General features: G+C 42.4%; 3 protein-coding genes across 7 annotated transcripts in view; all 3 read left to right on the forward strand.

Moving 5' to 3' along the window:
• Positions 1 to 1,790: 1,790 nt before the first annotated feature.
• kmt5b (lysine methyltransferase 5B) lies at positions 1,791 to 12,117 on the forward strand. Of its 4 annotated transcripts, none has more exons than XM_084354218.1 (10): positions 1,791 to 2,049; positions 4,314 to 4,565; positions 4,655 to 4,802; positions 4,958 to 5,123; positions 5,212 to 5,321; positions 5,556 to 5,722; positions 5,868 to 5,887; positions 5,990 to 6,126; positions 6,462 to 6,661; positions 6,926 to 12,117. In XM_084354218.1, the coding sequence occupies exons 2-10, from the start codon at positions 4,403 to 4,405 to the stop codon at positions 8,428 to 8,430; spliced, it is 2,616 nt and encodes an 871-aa protein (XP_084210344.1). In that variant the 5' UTR covers positions 1,791 to 2,049; positions 4,314 to 4,402; the 3' UTR covers positions 8,431 to 12,117. The 4 variants fall into 4 exon arrangements, with proteins under 4 accessions (XP_084210344.1, XP_084210346.1, XP_084210343.1 ...); XM_084354220.1 differs by lacking the exon at positions 1,791 to 2,049 and adding an exon at positions 2,083 to 2,232; XM_084354217.1 differs by lacking the exon at positions 1,791 to 2,049 and adding an exon at positions 2,269 to 2,435.
• Positions 12,118 to 14,874: 2,757 nt separating this feature from the next.
• On the forward strand, positions 14,875 to 18,423 carry LOC311251658 (G2/mitotic-specific cyclin-B2-like). 2 transcript variants are annotated; one of them, XM_084344212.1, is made up of 8 exons: positions 14,875 to 15,064; positions 15,255 to 15,368; positions 15,693 to 15,986; positions 16,064 to 16,222; positions 16,302 to 16,538; positions 17,105 to 17,245; positions 17,616 to 17,726; positions 17,799 to 18,423. In XM_084344212.1, exons 1-8 carry the CDS (start codon positions 15,038 to 15,040, stop codon positions 17,904 to 17,906), a joined length of 1,191 nt encoding a protein of 396 aa, XP_084200338.1. In that variant the 5' UTR covers positions 14,875 to 15,037; the 3' UTR covers positions 17,907 to 18,423. The 2 variants fall into 2 exon arrangements, with proteins under 2 accessions (XP_084200338.1, XP_084200339.1); XM_084344213.1 differs by having other exon boundaries at positions 14,877 to 15,064; positions 15,258 to 15,368.
• Positions 18,424 to 20,945: 2,522 nt separating this feature from the next.
• Positions 20,946 to 22,452, forward strand: part of LOC311263399 (CD82 antigen-like) — a 28,017-nt gene continuing 26,510 nt past the window's right edge. The window contains exon 1 of the mRNA XM_084363435.1: positions 20,946 to 21,111. The gene's annotated coding sequence lies outside the window, so the exon portion shown is untranslated. The remainder of the gene's footprint in view (positions 21,112 to 22,452) is intronic.

Below are 22,452 nucleotides of genomic sequence, written 5' to 3' on the forward strand. Positions count from 1 at the left end.
GGGAAAAGACAGCCAACAAGGCTACCAACCAGATAAAACATCTTGTGTTAGTGAACTTTTTGTTGTACTTCACTCATTGTAGATTTAATAACTTGTTGCTGTATGTTTGTCTTCTCCTTTCTTTTCTCTGAATATTGAACCTGTGACCTGATTATTTAAGCTGCTGAGGAGAAGCCACAGCTCCTCCAGCAGATCTTCATTTCATTTTAATAGAAATGATGAAATATTCAAATGTAATTGTGTTTGTGAGATCAGTCTCAGCAGGTCATCCTGCAGCTCAAACCCCCTCAGAGCTGGTTTAGGAAGTAAACTGGATATGAACCGTTGTGCAGCAGGTGGCTGACGGTTATTGTTCTCGACTGACGATGGAAACCAGCGTTTGCATTCAGTCGTGGGTGACCGAGGGCGAGATTGAGGATGAGATCAATCTCAAGTCAGATTTATCTTATTTTTTGTCCACTGTGCAGCTGCACTGGAGGAGTTAATGTCATGCTCAAGGGCACATCGGTGGTGCTCTTTAATTCAACCCGACCAGACTTATCCTGCGTTATGTAATACCTGCCTGCACTCATAAAAAATACATTATGGAGACTTTAATGTAGTTTGAAGGTTAAAATATATTTCAAAGGTCTTTTAAAATGAGTGTAAGCCGACATCAAAACATCTCAACCACAAAATGAAACACAGTGTGCAACGTAATGAGAATGTAGAGAAACACAAGAGACAAAGTTAAATGAAAAATAAATAAAGGTCGTCAGGACACAGCGGAGGAAGTTATCTTCACCTTTCAACTCGGCGAACTGCGTGTTAACTAAAATAGTCAAAGATTATATGAAATTAAGGTGGACTTAAAGCAAACTGTCGGAATATAACGCAGATTTTATTTTAATCTTCATTACAGGAAAACATGAGCCTCAAAAATGTGTCACTATTATAGACCACAAATTACAACTTCTACCGGCAATAATGCCTCAGAAACTGGACAAACCTGGAGAATTTATTAAATTAAAGGTGCACTGTGTCTTTTTGGAGAATTTTAATATTTATAATATTAATGAGGAAATAATACAAACTCATAAATATTTATTTTCTCCATAAGTGAATAAACAAGCTGATCTCAGAGGAAAATACGGTCCCAGAAAACTGTTTGAAGCTAGAGAGGTGGCAGGGTCCGCCAGGTCAGTTTGTTTATTCAGTCATGAAAACAAAGAGTTTGTTATAATAATAATAGTAATAATAATAAACTTTATTTATATAGCACCTTTAAAAACAGTTTACAAAGTGTTTTGACAAACAAACAAAAGCAAAACAAAGAGTCAATATGATTAATTACAAGTAAAAGGAATAAAAAGATTTTTAAAAAGACAAAGTAACTGATATTAAATGTACTTAAGTTTTAAAAGTACAAGTAAAAGTAGTAATTATAAGTTAGCCTATAAATGTAGGACTCAATGTTTTTGTTTGTTTTAATCTGATTGTCGATGAAATTAATGAATTTAAAAATGTTTTACTTTGCCTCTGATGCAGCATGTGATATGCAAAGTAACTAAAGTACTCAAAAGTCATACTTGAGTAAATGTTTGAAGTTGGAGAGGTGGCAGGGTCCGCCACATGTAAACAAAGTATGAATCTGTGTCGTCCTTTAAGTTCAGTTTGTTTATTCAGTCATGGAAACAAACATAATTAATTAAGATCTTTGTCTTCTTCCCCAAAACTACATAATGCTCCTTTAAAAAAACACCAACTCTTTAAATTAATATCAAAGATAAAACAATGCGGAACAATTAGCCGAAGCTAACGGCTAACGGCTAACGGCTGCTGGTTCCGTACAGAACAGGGTCTGAGTGAGCGGCCACATTAACAAGTGCTCAATAACAAGGAGGGACATTAAAGTAACAGCGCGTTAAGAGGAAGAAGTCCGGACGTGTTCCGTTCTGCTGTGGTTCTAAGTTCTCCTGTTCCAGTGGGGTTCTGTATGGACCGAGCAGGCAGAACCTCGCTGTTGTGTGTCTGCCCAGTACCGCTGGATTCTTTAGGAAGCGTAAAGAGGTTTGTTTATGCAGCACTACTTTTGTGTACATCCGACAATTACGGAGCCCAACTAAGAAAACGATTCTCGACATCTTTTCAAAAAAGCTACGAAAAGTCGACCACCGGGTCCACTTCTCAGCTCCCACACCGGAGCCTCGGGTCCCGCGGCTCGTTTCGGTCCCGACGGACGACAACGGCTGCGTATGTACTGGGTCTACTTTCTTTTGGATGGCGGTGCTGCGCCTCTCCCTCTCTCCTGTGCGAGGCCGCCATCTTGAATTTTAATGTTAATTTCTAAAAAAAAATGTGTTTCCTGTGATATTTTCGTTTAGGGTGTCGTGCCAAATTTGGATTAGTTTGGATCAGTGGTGTTTTATTTCGTGACTGTTCTACAGAACCACCTTGTGAGTATCGTGTGTCTGTTGTGTCTGTGTTGTCGACTCAAGACATTTAACGCTACCCAACGCGTGAAAATGCTTTCAGCTTAACGTTCCTGCTATTTAACTGCTAGCTATCATGATAAATAACACTGACTGCACCGAGACACGGCTTGTTCCCTTGTTGTGATGGCTACCGTGGATTGTATCTACACCGGCAACGATATCTACAAGCAAACTAACTTCTAATTCGTTTACTAATGATAGATTTACCCTGTAAAGCTAGCTAATGGCTTCCACATCAAACAACCCAAGCTAACGCAGTGTATGTTAGCCAGCGTTAGCTGCTGTGGTCCAGTGGTTTGCAGGTAGGTAGCATAACGTTAGCTAGCTTCTTACTGGGGCTTATGTGTTGCTAACTATCGACCGTTGTGGACGAATATTTGACGCACGTATAAGTCAACTTTATGTGATTAATGGGGGAGAAGGTGGCGGTTTTGTGTTTATATCGACTCTTGTGTTCTGTTTATTGTGCTAGCTGACGGTGAGCGAAGCTAACTTAGCAGCCAGCTGAAGTTAAGTTTGATGCTAGCTGGCATCAACTGCTAGCTCAGACAAACTAAGAAGACGCTAATGTGACTTAATTGATCAGGGTTTGTGCCAGCTGTAAGAAACGGGGACCATAAGGCTTTTTTTTGTTTGTTGAATGTGTGCTGCTTGCATACATAATGAAACACTTGGAAGCCGCTTGAGATGAGTGTTTTGGTGTAATACTGTCGTTAACGTTTAAATGTCACCATCATTGTTCTGTTCCGGTATTCGTGTTGAATTGTGGGTTAACTGCTAATGTTTCGAGGCTGCTTGTGGTAAATCGCCGGTGTTTGCTGCATGCTAACCACCCGGCCGAACATCTCCCTGCCGTCGCCGTTGGTGGTTAGCTCCATGCTAACGACGTGTATGGGTGGAGAGACGACAGTTAGCAAACAATGCATGCTATATTGATAACTCCGATACAATCTCGGCCTCAGCAGTCGGTGTGGCCTTCCGGGTTTCCACAGTCTTTCCTGATCCTTGCGGCTTGTTGTGCCTGATGGAGGCTAACTGTAGTTTCTGAGCTAAACTGCGAAGCTTTTTATGCATCGATTTCAAACGAGATGATGCTCTTAGCGACGCTTTTGCTTCGGAAACTACATTTCTCAGTAGAGAAGTATAAATATTGTATGATGTGTTTATGCAATGCGGAACGTGAGCGCGATGTGACGTGATTAAATGATCCATACGTTAACAAAGCAACACTTTATATGTATGAGTGAAAACACCAAAGACGTTTCTGTTGCACTTGACTTTAAGCCAATGCATTATTCGGGGTTACCACCGAGCGGCGCTGTAGGATCATCTTCAGCTTGTTTCTTCAGCTCTGCTTCTCTGTGTATCTTAAATCCATGGCAGTGTAAACAACACCAGCCATGTCCCTCTGATGCTGCTCACATTCAGCACTTTTAATGGTCGTAGAGTATTTTCTGGCTGATCGCGGTGACTGATTGCAGCGTCCTCAAATCCTCGTCCAAGTTGTTTGGCAGAGTTGAACGATCTGCATCTGAAAGTTGTTATGCCAGCTCTACAGAGTGGTCGGAGACAAATTTGCATTGTGAATCCCTGACCTGATTGTATCCAGCGTGCATCCCAGTATCCCTAATTAATTGAGAGAAGTTTCATTTCTTGTCCTCTGATTCACACAGAATAAATCTTGTTAGCTTGTTCTTCTTGGCAGTGTTTGAGCTACCATCACATCCACCTGCCCATTTACATCCCATTTTGTTTTTTTATTCCCTTCAATCTGTGTAAACTCATTACATTTCTTGGCTGCACATCAAGTGATGTTTGTTATTCCGTCTCTTCCCTCAGGTTTCAAACTCTAGACCCCAGTCTTCCCCACTCAAGAGTGTTTGTTCATCTCGGAGACTAAATGCAACTGGACCAGGGGGCTTGTGGGCATGAAGTGGCTGGGCGAATCCAAGAACATGGTATTAAATGGCAGACGACACGGAAACAAGTTGACCAGCGAACAACCTGTGAGCCAGAGCCAGACCCGCTCTCAGCATTCACAGAGGGCATCCCTGCGCCACAACAAAAACAGAAATCGCAGATGTAGCCGCAGTGAGTTCAATGTATACATGTTACCGTCATACGTATGGACTCTTCGTCAGTCACATACGCTAACATCAGTCTGTCTTTGGTGTTTACAGGGTTTAATGCAGCCAATCTGGAGGCAGAGAGGCGCTATGTGCCCTCCTCAGGAATGACTGCTAAGGAGTTGTGTGAGAATGATGATCTGACCACGAGCCTCATCCTGGATCCATACCTGGGCTTTCAAACACACAAGATGAACACCAGGTCAGCAGATTCATCACAGTGGAACTGATCATCCAGAAGCCTTTTCGCAGGCGTTTATAAGCATTGTTTATTGTGTGCATGGACGCCATCTTCTCAGATCATGTTGTTGATTTTACGCATTTTTTTTTTTTTGTTCAATTAATTGTTTTCCGCAGATTTCGACCAATTAAGGGAAGACAAGAGGAGTTGAAAGAGCTCATCGAGCGCTTCAAGAAACACGACAACTTGGAGAAAGCTTTCAGAGCTTTGACGTCTGGAGACTGGGCCAGAAATCTGTTTCTACACAAGACGAAAGCTCAAGAAAAGCTTTTCAAGCAGCATGTGAGGATATTATTTAAGTCTTCTCTGTTTGTCTTCCAGCATCACAGTTGACCAAACAATCAGATGACTGACTTTCTGTTTTGCGCAGGTGTTTGTGTATCTGCGGATGTTTGCCACCGACAGCGGGTTTGAGATTCTCCCTTGTAATCGCTATTCATCAGAGCAAAATGGGGCTAAAATTGTGGCAACAAAGGAATGGTGAGAACATAAGACCATCTGCTGGTTCTGATTACACCTGCAGCACCAGTCAACACACAACTTTTAATAGCCCTCACCCACTAAATACACTACAGTTCTGAGTTTATCTCTGTTTGAACTTACTCACATACCGTATATTGTCTGTTCTGGATACATGGCAGCTTTACGACAAAAAGTAATGCAGCCTACGGTTTCTGTTCGTAACTGACCTTTCTACCATTTATTGTTTTTCAGGAAAAGAAATGACAAGATCGAATACCTGGTGGGATGCATAGCTGAGCTCTCAGAGAGCGAGGAAAACATGCTGCTCCGGCACGGGGAGAACGACTTCAGTGTCATGTATTCAACCCGCAAGAACTGTGCGCAGCTCTGGCTGGGTCCAGCTGCGTTCATCAATCATGGTATTAGTCCTAAAAGTCTCCGGTGATCGCTTGTCAATATTACTGCAAACACATAATGAGGTGCCTGTTTCCATGTGTAAAATATCTTTATTCTTTAAAGGAATATGAACTTTATCGTTTCTTTTGTCGCTTCTTTTTTTTTCAGATTGTCGGCCAAACTGCAAGGTAGAGTCTTTAAAAAGGTCTCTAAAGAAATCATTGGATCGGTTGTTGTTCGGTGTGGAAGCTCATTAAAGAAACACAGTTTGATTGTGATGTTTTGTTCAGTTTGTGTCGACAGGGCGGGACACGGCCTGTGTGAAGGTTTTGAGGGACATCGAACCAGGAGAAGAAATCTCATGTTACTATGGAGATGGTTTTTTTGGGGAAAACAATGAATTTTGTGAATGCTATACGTGTGAACGGTAGGTGCATCAATAAAGACTGTCGAGCAATCCCTCAGAATTGTTTACAAATGGCTTTTTTTGTCTTGTTGTTTCCTTTGTTAAAGACCTGTGAGTATTTAGAGACACCGTGTATGTTTAATATATTAAAGTGGATGAATACAGAATGTCTTGAAGACGTATGTTCAGTATGAGTTCATATTAAGTTTAGTGCCATCAAATAAAAAGTGAATTATTCAGAGTTTGGTGAAAATATGATCCAGAAGGTGCAGAAAAACTGTTCAAGTCAATACATAAAATATGGACTCAACTTTTCACTGATGCTTTATTTATTCATGTATTCTGTTGGTGTGCAGACGGGGCACTGGTGCTTTCAAATCCAAAGCTGGACTGCCAGTGGAAGTGCCGGTGATCAACAGCAAGTACGGGTTGCGGGAGACGGACAAACGCCTCAACAGGCTGAAGAAGATGGGGGAAGGAAACAGGAGCTCAGACAGTCACTCAGTTGGCTCCCACACCGACGTAGACTCTCAGGAAATGCCAAAAACACATCAATGTAAGAGTCCCCCTAAAAATGTAATCCGTCTCTTCATGCCGTTGCCATAGTTACTTTCAGGGTTCAGATCCCAAACTCAGAAATTGGGGAACAAAAGAAATCCCACGTGTCAGTGCAGGTTGGTAAAGGTAGCATTGTTTTAAGTGCAACATAGCTGGAAGTCTATAGATTTAATACTGTAGTGATGTTCTTATGTTGAATCACATGTTGGATCTGTAAGTGTTGTAAATATGTAATGTGCAACGTTTTCTCTTTTCCAACCAGCTGCCAGAAAAAGAACATCGTCGTCATCTGGCCTGAAGTATAAAAACAGGACTCAATCCAGACAGACTTTGTCACGAGCCCTTACTACCTCATGTTCAAAACAAGGTCGTGTAAACAATAACAGGGTACCAAAGAGACTAAAATCCCAATCCAAGCCTTCACTAAGTAAAGTCCAGTTGCGGAGTCGCAGGAGGGGTGCAGAGCCCAAGGCGTTGGCCAAAGGAGAGACTTGCCAGCTGGGTCTCAGGGACTCGAAGGTGTCGCTGTGTAAAAGTGTCACCGTCAAGAAGGAGAAGGATGGACAGGAGCTGGTGCAGCAGACATTGGGCCAGCGGGGCTGCCTCACTCGTCACGCTGCCAAGGAAAATGGCAATCTACCGCATGTGCAAGGCAGTGATGGCAGCCAGTGTTCGACTTACAGAACTCGCAGGTCCACAAGGACCCTTGTAAAAGCCCAAGAGACGGCAGCTGGCGTTAAGCTGGAGCCCAGTGCGATGGACGGCTTGAGCCCAGTCCCTGGTGGAGTGGTCATTAAAACGGAGCCCGCTGACATGGAGGAGTACCTCCGCCATGGAGTAGGACTGGAGCAGCCGGCTATAGACGCTGGCTGTTCCAGAAGAGGCTCATGCACCAGGCAGAAACGGCTGACACGGCTCAGGACCGAGCGGACGATTAAATGTGAGGACTCATATGGTGAGCCATTCATGCCGGTGGCTGCTGGCCACACCGCTAACTTCTCAGACTGTGGTAACGTGCTGCTGAGCTTCGCCGACCGACACAGGGACTACAACGGGGTTGCCAATGGCAGCAAATCCCTCCGCAGGGACAAAGGTAAGAGTAGCTGCAGGTCACAGGACAAGGGGAAGAAGAAGCGTCGGATCACCCGATACGACGCTCAGCTGATCCTGGAGAACAACACGGGCATCCCCAAACTGACACTCCGCCGGCGGAGGGACAGCAGCAGTAGCAAGACCAATGACGCCAACGATCCGATTGGCTCCTCCAACCTCTCTGCCTCGACGGTCAACTCGGCCTCTTCCAGCAAAATCAGCATCAAGTTCAGCAAGGACCACGACAAGGAGAAAGGCAGCTCGTACATCGCCAAACTGAATAACGGCTTTGCTCCCGTGGTCCACAGTAACTCCACCAAGCTGAAGATCCAGCTGAAGAGAGAGGACGATGCTCGCAGAATATCCCAGACGAAGCCCGACCAGATGTCCTATAATGGGGACATGGGTCAGAGTCTGGAGGCCAGAAATGGTGGACATCGGACCCAAAAGGTCCTGGCAGAACCTTCATCAGAAGAGGACGATGAAGAGGAAGGGGAGGAGGATGATGATGACGATGACGACGATGATGATGACTACTTCGACAATGAGTTCGAAGACGATTTCATTCCACTTCCTCCAGCAAAGCGCCTCCGACTCATTGTGGGTAAAGACTCGATAGACATCGATATCTCCTCCAGGAGGAGAGAGGATCAGTCCCTGAGGCTCAATGCATAAGCTGCGGAGCTCATCACTCCCACCTTCCCTTGTATATAACGATGACTCGCTAATCAACTGTTGTGTTGATGTAAAAGAAGTACAGTAATTTAAAAACAAAAAAAATTGCTGAAAAATTAAGAATCTGAATGAACGTTACTCGAAGGTGCTGTTGACCTAAAACAAATCTCTGTTCTTCACTTAAGTTGTGATCATCATTCTCGTTTCGAGTGTAATTTGAGTTGTTACAAATACAAATTACATTAATTAAGTGTAAGTTTACTCACCCGCTCCACTTCTCTGGCATCTGATCTGCAAACTATGCGAATTGTAAAACTGCAGACGTTTGCCAGCTTTGTCCTGTTATTGTTTCTGAATAATCTGGCTGAATCAAAAGTGAAAAACGAGAATTTGTTTTACGTTCAACTCTTCCTTTAAGTGAATGCACTTGTTATATTCATAATGGACATGGATATTGTAGAAAGTGTACAGTATGGTGACTATCCCCTCTGTCTCATAGGCAGGTTTTTATGGAACTTTTGATTTTTGTCTCATAGTAATTTTTGTGTGGCGCACCGTGCTGAGCGTACAGTACGGTGTGGTTGGTCCAGAGGCATTATAAGATCAGTCAGTCAGTTCATTTTGGATTCAGGTGCCATGTTCTCATTATCCTAGATGCTCTCCTGGTAAAGAACCACTTGAATTTTCATGTCACCTAAAATTTATATCACATTTTATTTTTTTAATTTATTATTCTTATTTTACTGTAAATATCATGAGGTGTTACAGACACTAGAACGGCACCCAGTCGAGCTCATTCCTCCACCAGGGCCCAGCAGTCCACTTCTGTACTCACTCATAGAAACCAGTCACCTAAATACGCCTTTGTTTCCATAAAGATCTATGCAGTACTCCCTGAGAAATTTATGAAAATGTTGAAAAAACGCAATATCTGTTGTCACAAAGAAAATGAGAAAAACTTGTAGGATCTGTTCCTTTTTATCCGGATCCACACCGAAAGTTAATGATGTCTGTTCAGGGCCGAGACCCGTCCTCCCTCCAAGTGTGGTGGAAATCTGTTCAGTAGTTGTGTAACGCTGCTGACAAACAAACAAACAAACAAACAGACAGACACACAGACAGGTGAAACAGGATCTCAACAGCATTTGTTTATGTAAGAACAACAGTCCAAAGACACGTTGGCCAGAGTCCTGGAGCAGAAAGGTGTTTTCCATATCTGACCTGCTACTTTGGTTCTTTATTTGGCTTAAATTTAGTCGAAACATTCACACAGTTTGTCTCGACTGTCCCTCTATAATTAAATATAGCACAGACCGTATTCACGGCCATTTTCTTCTGTCATCACACTCAATGTCATACTTGTTTTTCAGCTTTAAAGTTGTAAAAATGTAAAGACTCTGACAAATTATCATCATTTCACCTCCATCCAACCGTCAGGATCTGAAGAGACGATGGATGGTTAAGATCTGGAAGGATGTGGGTCCATATTTCAGGTTAAAGCAACAGGTTTGGTTCTGTTGTTCAGCGTTGACATACGGTCCATGTCCCTCCAACTTTAACTGTCCGTTGTCCAAATTGTTTTCACTTCACCACTTCCTGATTGATCAGTGACTGAAAAGACAATCGATAGTGAAATCTTGAGGGAAATCGGGTCATATTTCTACATAGTATGTATGATAACATCAGCTTCTGCTAAACCACAGCTAACGTCAGCAGCTAAACCTGAGCACCTGGAGAAAATGGCTGCCACCTGAATACTGCTACTATAGATGCTAGCCACATTAGCAACAGTCAACACAGGTTAACCTGCAAAATAAAAAGTAAAGCGACATAAAATATAGTATCTCTCCATCCTTAAACAAAATGGTTGGCACACCCAAAGTCCAGAGTTTTCCAGTTGTTTTGAGGACGTTTCCTTTAAAAAATAAAGTTAACCCACAGAGTGTTTACTGCCGGGCTGGAGTAGATGAAGCCAGAAGAAGTTAGTGTCCATTGCAGGTGTCAGCAAAATAGTAGTTACTGGATGTAACTCCAGCTCTATGAGTAGCCCCGTTCCTGCATTTTGTCACAGCCAAGCACCAAGCACATAACTTAATAGTCTGCTGAATCATTTATCACATTAATGATGGTATTGCAAATAAAATGTCATGAAACCAGTGTTTCACTGCAGTTAATCACGTCTCTGTAGAGTTCAATCACACACAGTTAAACCTTTAAACAAAACTGTGGTGTTAAGTTTTTCACCTGAGCATCATTAAAAGAGTTGTTGAAGCAGAATTTACAGTTTTATGTATATTATGGATTTAAACTCTCACATGAACGAAGAAAAAATCAAATCGGCTCGTTGCAGCTTGTTCAGAGCGTTGTAAATAATTTAATTTAGCTGCTGAGTTCTCAGAAATAAAAGCACATGAGTTTTATAATCACTTCAACAATGTCAGAATAAACGGACCAGTGTTTGTCTTTGTTTCTGGAGCTGCTGCATGATGAGAACATGGCACTCGTGGTAGTTCAACCCCCTTTTTTTATTAAAACAACTGAGAAGGTAAATCAAACCAAATCCATTCACAGAGGCGACCGACATGCTTCTTAAATCTGTAATTCTTAAAGTAATGTACAGAAAGGCTGGCTAATGTTCCTCCACTTAGTTTATTTTCTCTCAAGTCCAGTCTCACTTTTATTTATCTAATCTGAGTTTTTTGGAATCGAGTTCACAAATGTCCATCGACACTAGAGTTTGGGAAGGAAAATCACAACGTCTGAACTGTTCTTACTAGCTTAGTGTCATGTTTTCTTTTCTCTATGGTGCTACTTTTATTTCCTGACCATCTGTTTGAATTTCTGTCCTGTGTAGCTCTTTATTGGTAGATGGTGGAAGCATTAACAGTAACAGGCCCAAATTCTGTAAAAGGAAAAAAAAAAAACACATTTTCTGTCAGTAAGTCACTTCTTATCAGTCGTGTTTGTAGCTTTTTAAGTTGTGTTTTTTTTTTTTTGTTATTTAAGTTTTATTCTCTTCACAGGAGCTCATTTACATCCAGTTTGTTTTAGTTCATAAACACACTGTCTATCCAACAGCATTAGGTGCCTTAACAAAGAGCTTTGTGACACATTTAGACCAAATTTGTTACACGACTAATCAACCAAGAGTGAAAAATGCTAAGCCATCTGCTTCCCCTGTTTAATGTAAACACTTCAACACAGCGTCAGTCCTTCTGTATATTATTTTATCTTTGTTTTGTGGAAGTAAATGAACAGATCAAGGGATCAACTGAGACTGAATGTTAACCCACTTTTCCTGTGTTAATATGTACTGTTCATATCACCAGCAGCTAATCGCCGTTCTGAACCTGGCTCAGTCTGTCCTTCCCCCTCGTCGGACGTCTCCATCCTACACTGTAAACTGTTCCAGGTGTAACGTCTGTGTGGTCTTTGTCCAATAGACAGCTGTCAAGATTTCCAATTGATTCAAAAAGTAAAAGAAAAGAAAAAAAAAAAAAAAAGCAAAACAAATGTGAATAGTTTGCGGACATTTTAGCGTGTTGCGTGGGTAGTGGGAAACATGTAAAGAGAATTAAAAATGGGCAGTGTGTATATTGTCCAATATGTAAATCATGTGAACACATCTTGTACTTATTTAACAGTTTTGAATACTTGAAAACTATATAAAGTTTCTTTGTGACTCTTGTTTCCTGAGCCTGTTTTCAAGTCGGCTGGATGAAGGTTGTTTTTTCTCGTCATCACAGTCTGAATGTGTTCGGTTAGTTTGGAGGGTGCGAGTTAAATTCTCTCATTGTCACATGTCAGGGTGGTGACGTCACGATATTCAGTGATTATTGAGACTTCGGCTTCTCCCACTAAGAAAAGTGCTGACTTCAGTGACTGGTTAACATTTTATTTATAATAATCCGTCCGGTCATCTGAGGTTCTTCTGCACAAATGAAACATTTTTACATGTTTGTTTTTAAAATCAGTGAACATCAGTCGTCCCAACACAAGAAACTAACATTTAAATTTGATAAAAACTGTGAACAAATCATGTAAAGTGTAGAAAGAGTCGAATGTAAAACCTCTTTAAAAAACTACAAATAGTAAATTATCAAAATCTTTATACTTATTTTGTTGTTGGTCAGAATATGTCTCAACAGGCTCCTGTGAGTTTGGTATTTTTCTAATAATTCGTACAAATGTGTCGATGTTGCAGACGCAGTAGCAGCAGAAGGAAACCAAGATGGCTCCCGTGTACAAATGTGTGTTTTGTCGCCACCATCAGATTTGTAATGTCTCATTTTAACCTCCTTATTGATAATATACGTGACACAAACAGGCAGATGCATCCCAACATGAATGTGACCAATGACTGACTCTCTTCACCTCCCTGCTCTCATGTTGACTTTAATTTATTTGCCAAAAACAAAGAAAAACACAGTCAACAAAGTTAAAGATGAACTGGACTGCTTGCTTTTTTCCCTCAGATTTCTATAGATATTGTGAATATATCGTTATTGTGAATTCGCTCAGACTAATCACATCCAAAGAGCAAAACCAGCAGTGTGGTTATCTCTGTATCAATACTTTCTCCTGTCTGTGCACTCAGTCCCAAGTGTTCCTGATGTGGACTTTAATCTGTTGACATTTGTTGTGAATCTCATGAATTTCCTAAAACAGCTGCTCACTGTAGGAGGAGGCAGTGCAGTTGTTTGGGACTATTTTCAGTGGCGGATTAATCCACATCTGGTTGTCTGTGTCTGTGTGTGTGTGTGTGTGTGTGACTGAGTCACTCCTAAAACTTGTCAGGAGATAGATTCACTTTTGGTTTTGGTCTTGATTTGTTGACAGTAATTCTAGCAGAAAACTTCATTAAATTGTACTAACTCTGAACTTTGACACTTCTATTTTAGATGTAAATATTGCAGATATTGGTAAACAATCACCTGGAACACTAATAATCAATATCAGCCCTGACAAAAACATATCTGCAGGCTAACTAGCTCAGCTGAGTCAGCGGCTGCTGATGTTAATTTACGGTGCAAGTGATGAAAACATCACTTTTGAATTAAGGTATCAATGTAATTTATTTATTCTTATACAACACAAGTTGCACAACAAAATCAAAGTTGCAGTTTATTAATGCTACACACACATACAGATGAGTTTAAAATAAAAAAGGATTAATATGTTAAAAAATACGGAAGCGTATTGCATTCACTTGAGTAATTTTTTTTTTTTGGTTTGTTTTTCGGGGTAATTATTTCTGTTTTTCGGAGTAATTTTTTTTTGGTCTGTTTTTCGGAGTAATTTTTTTTTTGGTCTGTTTTTCGGGGTAATTATTTCTGTTTTTCTGAGTAATTTTTTTTTGGTCTGTTTTTCGGGGTAATTATTTCTGTTTTTCGGAGTAATTTTTTTTTGGTCTGTTTTTCGGAGTAATTTTTTTTTCTGTTTTTCAGAGTAATTTTTTTCTGAGTTTAGAGAGCATTTGAAACAATAGACGCATTCATTCCTTTATTGAAAGCTCGATAATGGAGACAAACATGACCGACTTGTTTAATTGAATCAAGTTTTACTTTGATCTGGGTTTAAGACACTGGGAGATAGTCCTGTCTTTAAGTCATATAGATGGTATTACCATTAGTTTGTCAACTTTACGCAGGCACCTGAGGACGGCGACAGGTCGCCACTCCGAAGGTTCACTTTCATGTTTCGGAATGCCGGCCCTTTTTTGAAAAAAGATCGCCACTCCGAACCTGAAACCCTAACCTTAACCATAACCCGGTCGGAATGGGGCTTTGCGGTTGTTCAGAAGGAAAGCCCATTCAGATCTGCTAGACACAGTAATGTTTCTCCAGAATCAGTTGGACAGATATGGCAGTTTGGAGGTTCTCGCGGGAGTTCGAAGTATCGCGATAATTCAGAAAAAAAATTACTCCGAAAAACAGAAAAAAATTACCACGAAAAACAGAAAATAAATTACTCTGAAAAACAGGAAAAATAATTAGTCAGAAAAACCGAAAAAAGAAACAAACCAAAAAAAAATTACTCAGAAAAACAGACCAAAAAAAAATTACTGAGAAAAACAGACCAAAAAAAAAAAAATTACTCAGAAAAACAGACCAAAAAATAAATTACTCAAGTGAATGCAATACGCTTCCGTAAAAAAAAACTAAAACTGTACATATACTTGAAAGAGTATTTATTTATCCAATAAACTCATTTTTACAATAATAATAATTAAATGATGTTTATTTTTAAAACAAATTATTGTTTATTTATATATTTTGCAGCTAATTAATATGTTTATTTTCTCATATCCCCACAGTGATAAATAATAATAATATATTTAAATATATTATTTTAAATGTAAATATCTCTGACCGCTACCTTTAACCTCGACGTCGTTGGTTGTCAGCCAATCAGGAGCGTCCCTCCAGAGCAGCGTCCAATCAGAGTTGACGGAGCGCTATTTGAACGCTGCTCGTCTCCGTGTTGTTTACCTGCAGAAACTCGTCGCTGTTCACGGATCTTGTCGCTAAACTGAGCCGCTCGCTGAATAAACCTCCGTGTCGTTTCTTGAAGTCGCAGTTTGGACTCGTTGGTTCCGACGTTCAACATGTCGTCTGTGGAAGTTCTCGGTGTGGTGAGTCCACTGAAGTCACTTCACTGTCGCTGCGTTAGCTGCCTGCTAAAGGTAGCTTCGCTAGCTAGCATCGTTAGCTAACCTCGCCGCCTGCTTCTCGCTTGGCGTGTTGTGGTTTTGTGACTCTTCACACCAGATAACGTTTCTCAAGCTTCTCTGAGGGTTTGAGTTGTGTGTCCGTGTCTGTCAGCAGCTTCCAGCCGCAGAGAACCCGGTGAAGATGGTTAAAACCACCGCAGCAGGTCCGAGGAGAGCCGCTCTGGGAGAGATCACCAACTTCACTGCAGCAGCGGTCAACACGAAGGTGAGCTGAGGAGCAGCAGGACAGTTTGTCAGGTTTCACTTGTCGTCAGTGCTGAGAACCGCAAAATAACACAACACACACTGACACATGCAGTGATGTGTGGCCAAAAGTATGTGGACACCTTTTGTGCATTAAACATCTTGTTGAGGTTTTCCAGAAGAGTGGAGACTGTTGTAGAGGCTCATTAATGCTCATGTGTTCACTTATGTTCAGTTTACATGTGTAATGTTGGAGTGTTCACGTTCCTCTGACCTCGTAGTGGGAAACTTTTGCAGTTGAACAAAAGTGAGTCATTAAATGTCCATTTCTGGCGTGTGTCCTCAGAGGCCGGGACGAGCCAAAGCATCATCCAAACCATCTTGTGCCCAAAACACTAAACCCATCGCGGTCCAGGTGGTGCATCCCGTGGTCCAGGTCCAGGTCCCGGCTCCTGCAGACCCTCTCCCCTCAGTCTCAGAGGAGTCGGCTGACGTGTCCATGAAGGAGGAGGAGGCGCTGTGCCAGGCTTTCTCTGAGGCGCTGCTCACCGTGCAGGACGTCGACGAGCAGGACGCAGACCAGCCGCAGCTCTGCTCACAATACGTCAAAGATATCTATAAATATCTCCACGTCCTGGAGGTAACTTACCCCCTCCATCATTCAGACTCGCTCTGCATCGTGTTGTACTTTGTTCTCATGGCTGTCGGTCTCCACAGGAGCAGCAGGCTGTACGAGCCAACTACATGCAGGGTTATGAGATCACTGAACGCATGCGAGCTCTTCTGATCGACTGGCTGGTCCAGGTTCACTCCAGGTTCCAGCTGCTGCAGGAGACTCTGTACCTCACAGTTGCAGTCCTGGATCGATTTCTCCAGGTGAGAACAGTCTCAGCAGTTTGATTTTTCTGTCTTTGTGTTTTGTGAGCTGTGTGAAAACCTTCCCGCTGTGCTGCAGGTCCAGCCGGTCTCTCGCAGGAAGCTGCAGCTTGTTGGCGTGACCGCCATGCTGGTGGCCTGTAAATACGAGGAGATGTACGCTCCAGAGGTCGGAGACTTCGCCTACATCACTGACAACGCGTTTACCAAGTCTCAGATTCTGGAGATGGAGCAGGTGGTTCTGAAGACCCTCAACTTCGAGCTCGGACGTCCTCTTCCTCTGCACTTCCTCAGACGGGCGTCCAAAGTGGCCAGTGTGAGTTGTGGCATGAATTCACTACAGAAATTTCAATAATGCTTAAAGTAGAAGGCGCATTTATTTATTTTTTTTGTCTCTGGGAGATGAGCAGACATTTGGCCACATGTGTTTGTGGTGTTCAGTTCTTAGTATAAACAAAAGCAGGCTGAGTTTCCTTATTTTAAAGCTGGCAAGCTGCACAAAGTCCTGTTTAATCTTTGCAGTTTTATATTTGGTCGTTTGAATAATGACTGCAAAGCCACAATGCAAACAGACAGGCAACAGGATACACTGATTCACTTCACATGGCATGATGGGAAACTTGGTGAGCGAGTGTCGTGATGAGGGCTTAAAGTCCTAATTGTAAGAAAAGTTGATTATTTTTGAGTCACAAATTTGTCAAACGGATGCACTTGGACTGTAGGACGGGTTAACGCCGTTCCAACTGCTTTCTTAATTTGCCGATTGGACAGATTAATGTACATACAAGAATTTTCTAGAAAAGTTTGCGTGCTGTTCTTTTGCAAGAGGATTTGTAAACTGAGTTGTTAACCGTTCTCACAGTTTTCTGTTGTTTGTCTCAGTCTGATGTAGAGAGACACACACTGGCCAAGTACCTGATGGAGTTGACCCTCGTCGACTACGACATGGTTCACTATCGGCCCTCTGAGATCGCTGCTGCCGCCCTGTGTCTCTCCCAGCTGCTGCTCGAAGGGCTGCCGTGGGTGAGTTTGGTGGCCAGTGTTTCTAACTGTTAACAATGAATATTAGCAGCGATGGTGATGTCTGTCGTTGAAAGGAGCTGCAGAGTTTATTCAGTGGACCTGTACTGTTCATTTACTGCCACAAGACGACTTCACTGCTGAACTTTCCCTCCGCTCTGATCGCTAACACCAGTCAGAGTGCAGCCATCGAACATCGCTCTCTTAAAGGAGCCGCGTTCCTCTTTATAACTCATAAAAGTAAAGCGTGACTCCAGAGTCTGATAGTCGTATGTAATGTATAGTGAACAGTTTAAGTATATTACGTTTGAGTGGGACTTGACCGACTGTATTTTGCCTCTTGGTGGTTTATAACTGGTCCGTCTTGTCTCAGTCCACCACACAGCAGCACTACTCGACCTACGACGAGGCCCACCTGAAGCCGATCATGCAGCACATCGCCAAAAACATTGTGACGGTGACCGAGGGGAAGACGAAGTTCCAGGTGAGCTGATCGACAAATAAGATGTTTGTGTTTTTGAGTTGAGCCCAAATTAAACAACCTGTTCCTCTGCAGGCTGTGAAGAACAAGTACTCGAGCAGCAAGCTGATGAAGATCAGCCTCATCCCTCAGCTGAAGTCGCCCATCGTCAAGAACATGGCCGCCGTGCTGCTCAACTCTTGAGGGGTTTTTTGTTTTTAGGTTTTATCCAAAGACTTTTCTCTTGCACATTATTTTAGGTTGTTGTTGATCGTGACCTGTTGAGGAACTCTAGTTTTTAATAAAATGTTTTAATTTTTGATAAAAGCTTTGTGGTTTGTTCAGAAATCTGAGTTAATCACAGATTTCTTCATGGTACAGATTCTTACTGCAGTGCAGCTGATGGACGCGTCCTGGTTTGAAACCTGTCGTCAGTCCTGTTGGGTGATTTTATAACTTTTGTCCACTAAACTTTTTCCCCCTTGGGAGCGAACACTTTATCTAAATGTGGTTTCTGGTTGATGGAGTTAAGAAATCATCTGTGGAGCTTTAAACTGACTGCAAATGTGTGAATATCTCAATGACGTGCCTTAATGTTCCCTGATGGATGTTTTGTGTCCCATGTTTCCATATCTCACCGTACACATGCAGGTTGTCACATTTCATGGCTGTCATGTTGAATATCTTTGTACAGATTAAATTGTTGGCTTTAATTTACAAACTTTCACAACTTTGGTTTTTTTTTTCTTTTCGTGTCTTGGCAAAAGATTTATCAAATCATTTTATTTATATAGCCCACAATCACATCGCCTCTTTACAGTCTGTACAGTGAACGACGTCCTCTGTGCTCAGACCCTCGATTCAAGTGAGGAAAAACCCTTTTTATGGGAAAAGCAAATAAAAAGATGGCGCCTCAGAGGAGGATCTCTCTCCAGGTCAGACAGACATGCATTAGATGTTGCATGTACAGAACAACAATCTGTTTACAACTTGCATTTGTGCACAAACTGAGAGAAATGAACCTTTTGTGTGCAGTCTTTAATCTTTTACTTGAGAAATGGGAGCAAAAGTAAAACAGTTGCGTTTACGTACTATTTGAGCGTGTAGTGCTGATCTAAGACCAGGAAAAACACTTGTCAGTGGAGTTAAATAAAGAACACGAGTACTTCTGACCCTGAACATCTGACGTGTCTTTGTGGGTTTATAGAAACAGAAATGAGGCCACTGGACCACGACGTAACTCCAGTGAGAGAAGAAATCCTGGTTGTGAGTCAGAGCTCACCAGCTCACACAGTGTCATTAATCCTGAGCGTCACTCATGTGTTATAAAACCATCTGAAGTCCAGAGATCCAGTGAGAAAGTGTGAGTTCAGGCCTCCTCTTTGTTCACAGCACAATCACACAGTTAGCTGCGCTGGGACGGCGCGTCTGTACGTCCACGACAGCCGAGGCCGGAGAATGACGCCTTTTATTACAGCCTCACGTTCCCTCACACGCTGAACTGACTGTATGTGCTGGAGAGTGTGGAGGAGCATTGTACTGTTCAGACTGACCCTGACTTCACCACCCTCCTCCTCCTCCTCCACACACAGGTCAGTCAGTACTGAATGGTGAGAGGACAGGACTAATATTACCACTGTTATCTGAAACCTGGTACACAGGCAGAGCTACAAACACTGACCTCATCTTCTGTCTTTCTCTTTGAGGAAAGAGTCGTTAAAAACTTTATCAGCTGATTCCAGTGATTTTAAACTGAAAGGTTCATTTATTGGTCACAACACTGGTGTTGTAGAACAAAATTAGTTTGAGTTGCTTCATGCTACATAAACGTCAGCAGACACTTCTGTATGTGTTGTCAGACGGCAGCAGGTGAACAGTGGCTGGGTGGTGTCGTCTCTGCAGACGTCTCACCACTGATGTCAGTGGCTGCGTTTACATGAACACAATATTCAGGTTTTCACCCTTTTTCTGAAAAAAAAAGACAATATTCAGACTCAGTCGTTTACATGGCAGATGAAGAATATGCAACATATACTCCAGTTCACATGCAGCGCTGCATACTCTGATAAATGTGCCATCAAAGCCGCTGGAGCTGTTTTACTTCTTTGCATCAAAATAAGTTTCTTTTCCTAAGTTTTCCACTAGCAGCAGATCAGTTCGACTGTGCGAACGCAGCCGCCATCTTTTATTTGTTTGACCGCCTTCTTGAATATGTGACACACCTGCTGTCGAGCCATGTCTGAGGACTCAGGTACTGGACTTAAGTACAAATATGACAGAATTGTACTTGAGTATTTCTATTTTATGCAACTTTATACTTCATCTCGGAGGCAAATACTCTACTTTTATCTCCACTAGATTTATTTGAAAAGGTTTGTCACTTTGCTGCATCAGAGTCAAAGTAGAACAATTTAAAATCAATTTTATTTATCAACGATCGGTTAAAAAAAACAAAACATTGATTTCGATAATATATCTGAATATTGGATCTGATAATCGCTCGACTCAGAGTACACAGCATATATTATGTCCTGAGGGTTCTCCAAAGGTTTAAAAAAATACCCTCGGAGAACCTTTAGGGAACGGTTCCTAAAGTATCTCTACAGGTTTTTTCAACAATAATTAACTTTAGACAACCTTCAGGTTTGGTTCCCAAAAGGTTCTGTAAAGGTTACACAAAAATAACCTTGAGGGAACTTTTAGAGGTTCACTGAGAGTATTATTTGCAACCTTTAGAGAATCTACAGGGATCGTTCCCTAAAGGTTACAAAACAAAAATAATACAGAGAACCATTAGGGAACGTTCCCTGAGGGTTCTCTGAAGGTTACAAAAAAACACCCTAAGAGAACCTTCAGGAAATGTTCCCCACAGATTCTCCAAAGGTTACACAGAAATAACCTTCAGGGAAAGTTCCCTAAATGTTCCCTAAAGGTGTGTTCCCTGCACGTCCTTTTAAAGTTACCAAAAAATAACCTTCAGGGAACTTCTGACACACTGAACATGAGAATCTATAAACGTTGTTTTGCTTTAATCTTAATTAATAACTTCATTAGTTTTAAAAAACAAAACACTGGAGTAAAGTCCCTCGTGTCCGTATGTGAGTACAGTAGTTGAGTAAATGTACTTAGTTACATTCCTGTTTTAATCCGCGTTGCTGGTGCGGGGTTGCGGGCTGTGCGGGGATTGAGGGGTTAAAGGAGGCCGGTGGAGTTAGTTCCCATCTCTGCCACACGGGGGGGACCAGAGGAGTCCCGCTGCCGCCGCCGCTCCGCTGCAGTCTCAGGCTTTGTTACGAGCAGGAGGTCACTCAGTCCGACCAGCAGCCCGCTCCCCGCACACAGCACCGCACACAGCCCCGCACACGGGACCGCACGCTCCGCTTCTCTCCGCAGTTCAGCGCGACAACAGGTAAGTGACGCGGCTTCAGACGCTCGGAGCTGAAACTTGTGACGGAAACTGAGACTTGTTGTTCACGTTGTGTGAGCACGAGGCGTGCGCGGCTGCTCGGGTGATCAGGTTCGGATCGATCACCAGCTGCTCGGTCGATCGATCGATCCGCTTTTTTGAGCACACAGAAGCGGCTTGAAGCAGTTTTCCGGGTCTCCTTCAGTGATGATGTGGCGGCTGGTGGTCTCTGTCGGACCACTTGTTACTGAGCTGCTGCACATTAATGCTCATTTAAATCGGTGAAGTCTGTTTTCTGAGTCTCAGTGTGGAGGAGAAACTCTGGACCACTGACGGATGAGTGAACAACTCAGAGTCAGTCTCCAAGTCATTTAAAGGACAAAGACAAACCACCACAGCTCGGCTCGGGCTAAAAACAGCAGTTTTTTGCACGTAGTTTGGTGCAAAGAGAAACTGAAGGCACAGCTGATGAACTGTGGACTCTGCTCACACACCTTCTCACAGAGTTGTTGACAGACATCAGGTCTTTGGGCTGATTGAGGTTTAAGGCAGCATGTGATCACTGTCACGTCCATGAAGTTTTACAGATTCAGTAAATTTAAGTTTTAAGCATTTAAACCTGCAGCGTCGCCTGGTTGAGACCAGGTCAACTAACTTTTATTCCAACCTCTAGAGGCCGAAAGAGGAAAAAAATAATCCAATTTTCTCCACAGAAAATGCCAAAAGGAGGGCACAGAAACATATTTGTGCGTTAACGTGGTTCCTGTTGTGGGAACCTCTGATTTAGACCATCCTCAGACTCTCTAAACTCAATCACAGTCCGCCTCGAGGCTTCAACACTGGCTTCGGTTAAAGAGCTGTTTCACCAAAACATGTTGAAACAATCAGATGGAAACAGAAGAACATGTGCCCAGAAATTCAAACTGACTGCAGGACTTTCAGCCTGTTTTGGCCGATAAAGCGAAGCAACGACCGACGATTGTGTGAATAATCGATCGATCGTGAATCGTCTTAGTGTTTGGTCAGTCGTAAGATAAGACTGTAATGATCCTCAGAGGAGGATTCAGCTGTTGTAGCAGCGGGAGGATGAAAATAAACACAGATAGAGAAAGTAAAAGTAGATAAGGTGACCGGAGAGGAGGACAATCACAGATCTTCACCGTTCACAAGCTGGAACGAGAAGAGAAACAGAAAACAGCAGAAAGCCCCTCGAGTCCGTCGATGATGGTGATTTCACCCATTTCACGAGATTTCCCCTGATTTTCCTGCTCCACCTCTGCACAGGTGACATTTGTAACGTTTCATCAGACGTGTTCAGGATTAGAAGAGACGACATTAAAGACA

The sequence above is a fragment of the Pagrus pagrus genome (assembly GCF_965226575.1).
Source record: "Pagrus pagrus genome assembly, chromosome: 1".
Lineage (NCBI taxonomy): Eukaryota > Metazoa > Chordata > Actinopteri > Spariformes > Sparidae > Pagrus > Pagrus pagrus.

Excerpts from the sequence above, each read along its gene's own strand:
- LOC311251658 (XM_084344212.1), top strand. The coding sequence starts at position 15,038 with ATGTCGTCTGTGGAAGTTCTCGGTGTG. Across the intron at positions 15,987-16,063 it reads AATATCTCCACGTCCTGGAG|GAGCAGCAGGCTGTACGAGC; the intron begins GTAACTTACCCC and ends CGGTCTCCACAG. Across the intron at positions 17,727-17,798 it reads AGGGGAAGACGAAGTTCCAG|GCTGTGAAGAACAAGTACTC; the intron begins GTGAGCTGATCG and ends GTTCCTCTGCAG.
- kmt5b (XM_084354218.1), top strand. The coding sequence starts at position 4,403 with ATGAAGTGGCTGGGCGAATCCAAGAACATGGTATTAAATGGCAGACGA. Across the intron at positions 4,566-4,654 it reads AAATCGCAGATGTAGCCGCA|GGTTTAATGCAGCCAATCTG; the intron begins GTGAGTTCAATG and ends TGGTGTTTACAG. Across the intron at positions 5,124-5,211 it reads AAAAGCTTTTCAAGCAGCAT|GTGTTTGTGTATCTGCGGAT; the intron begins GTGAGGATATTA and ends TGTTTTGCGCAG.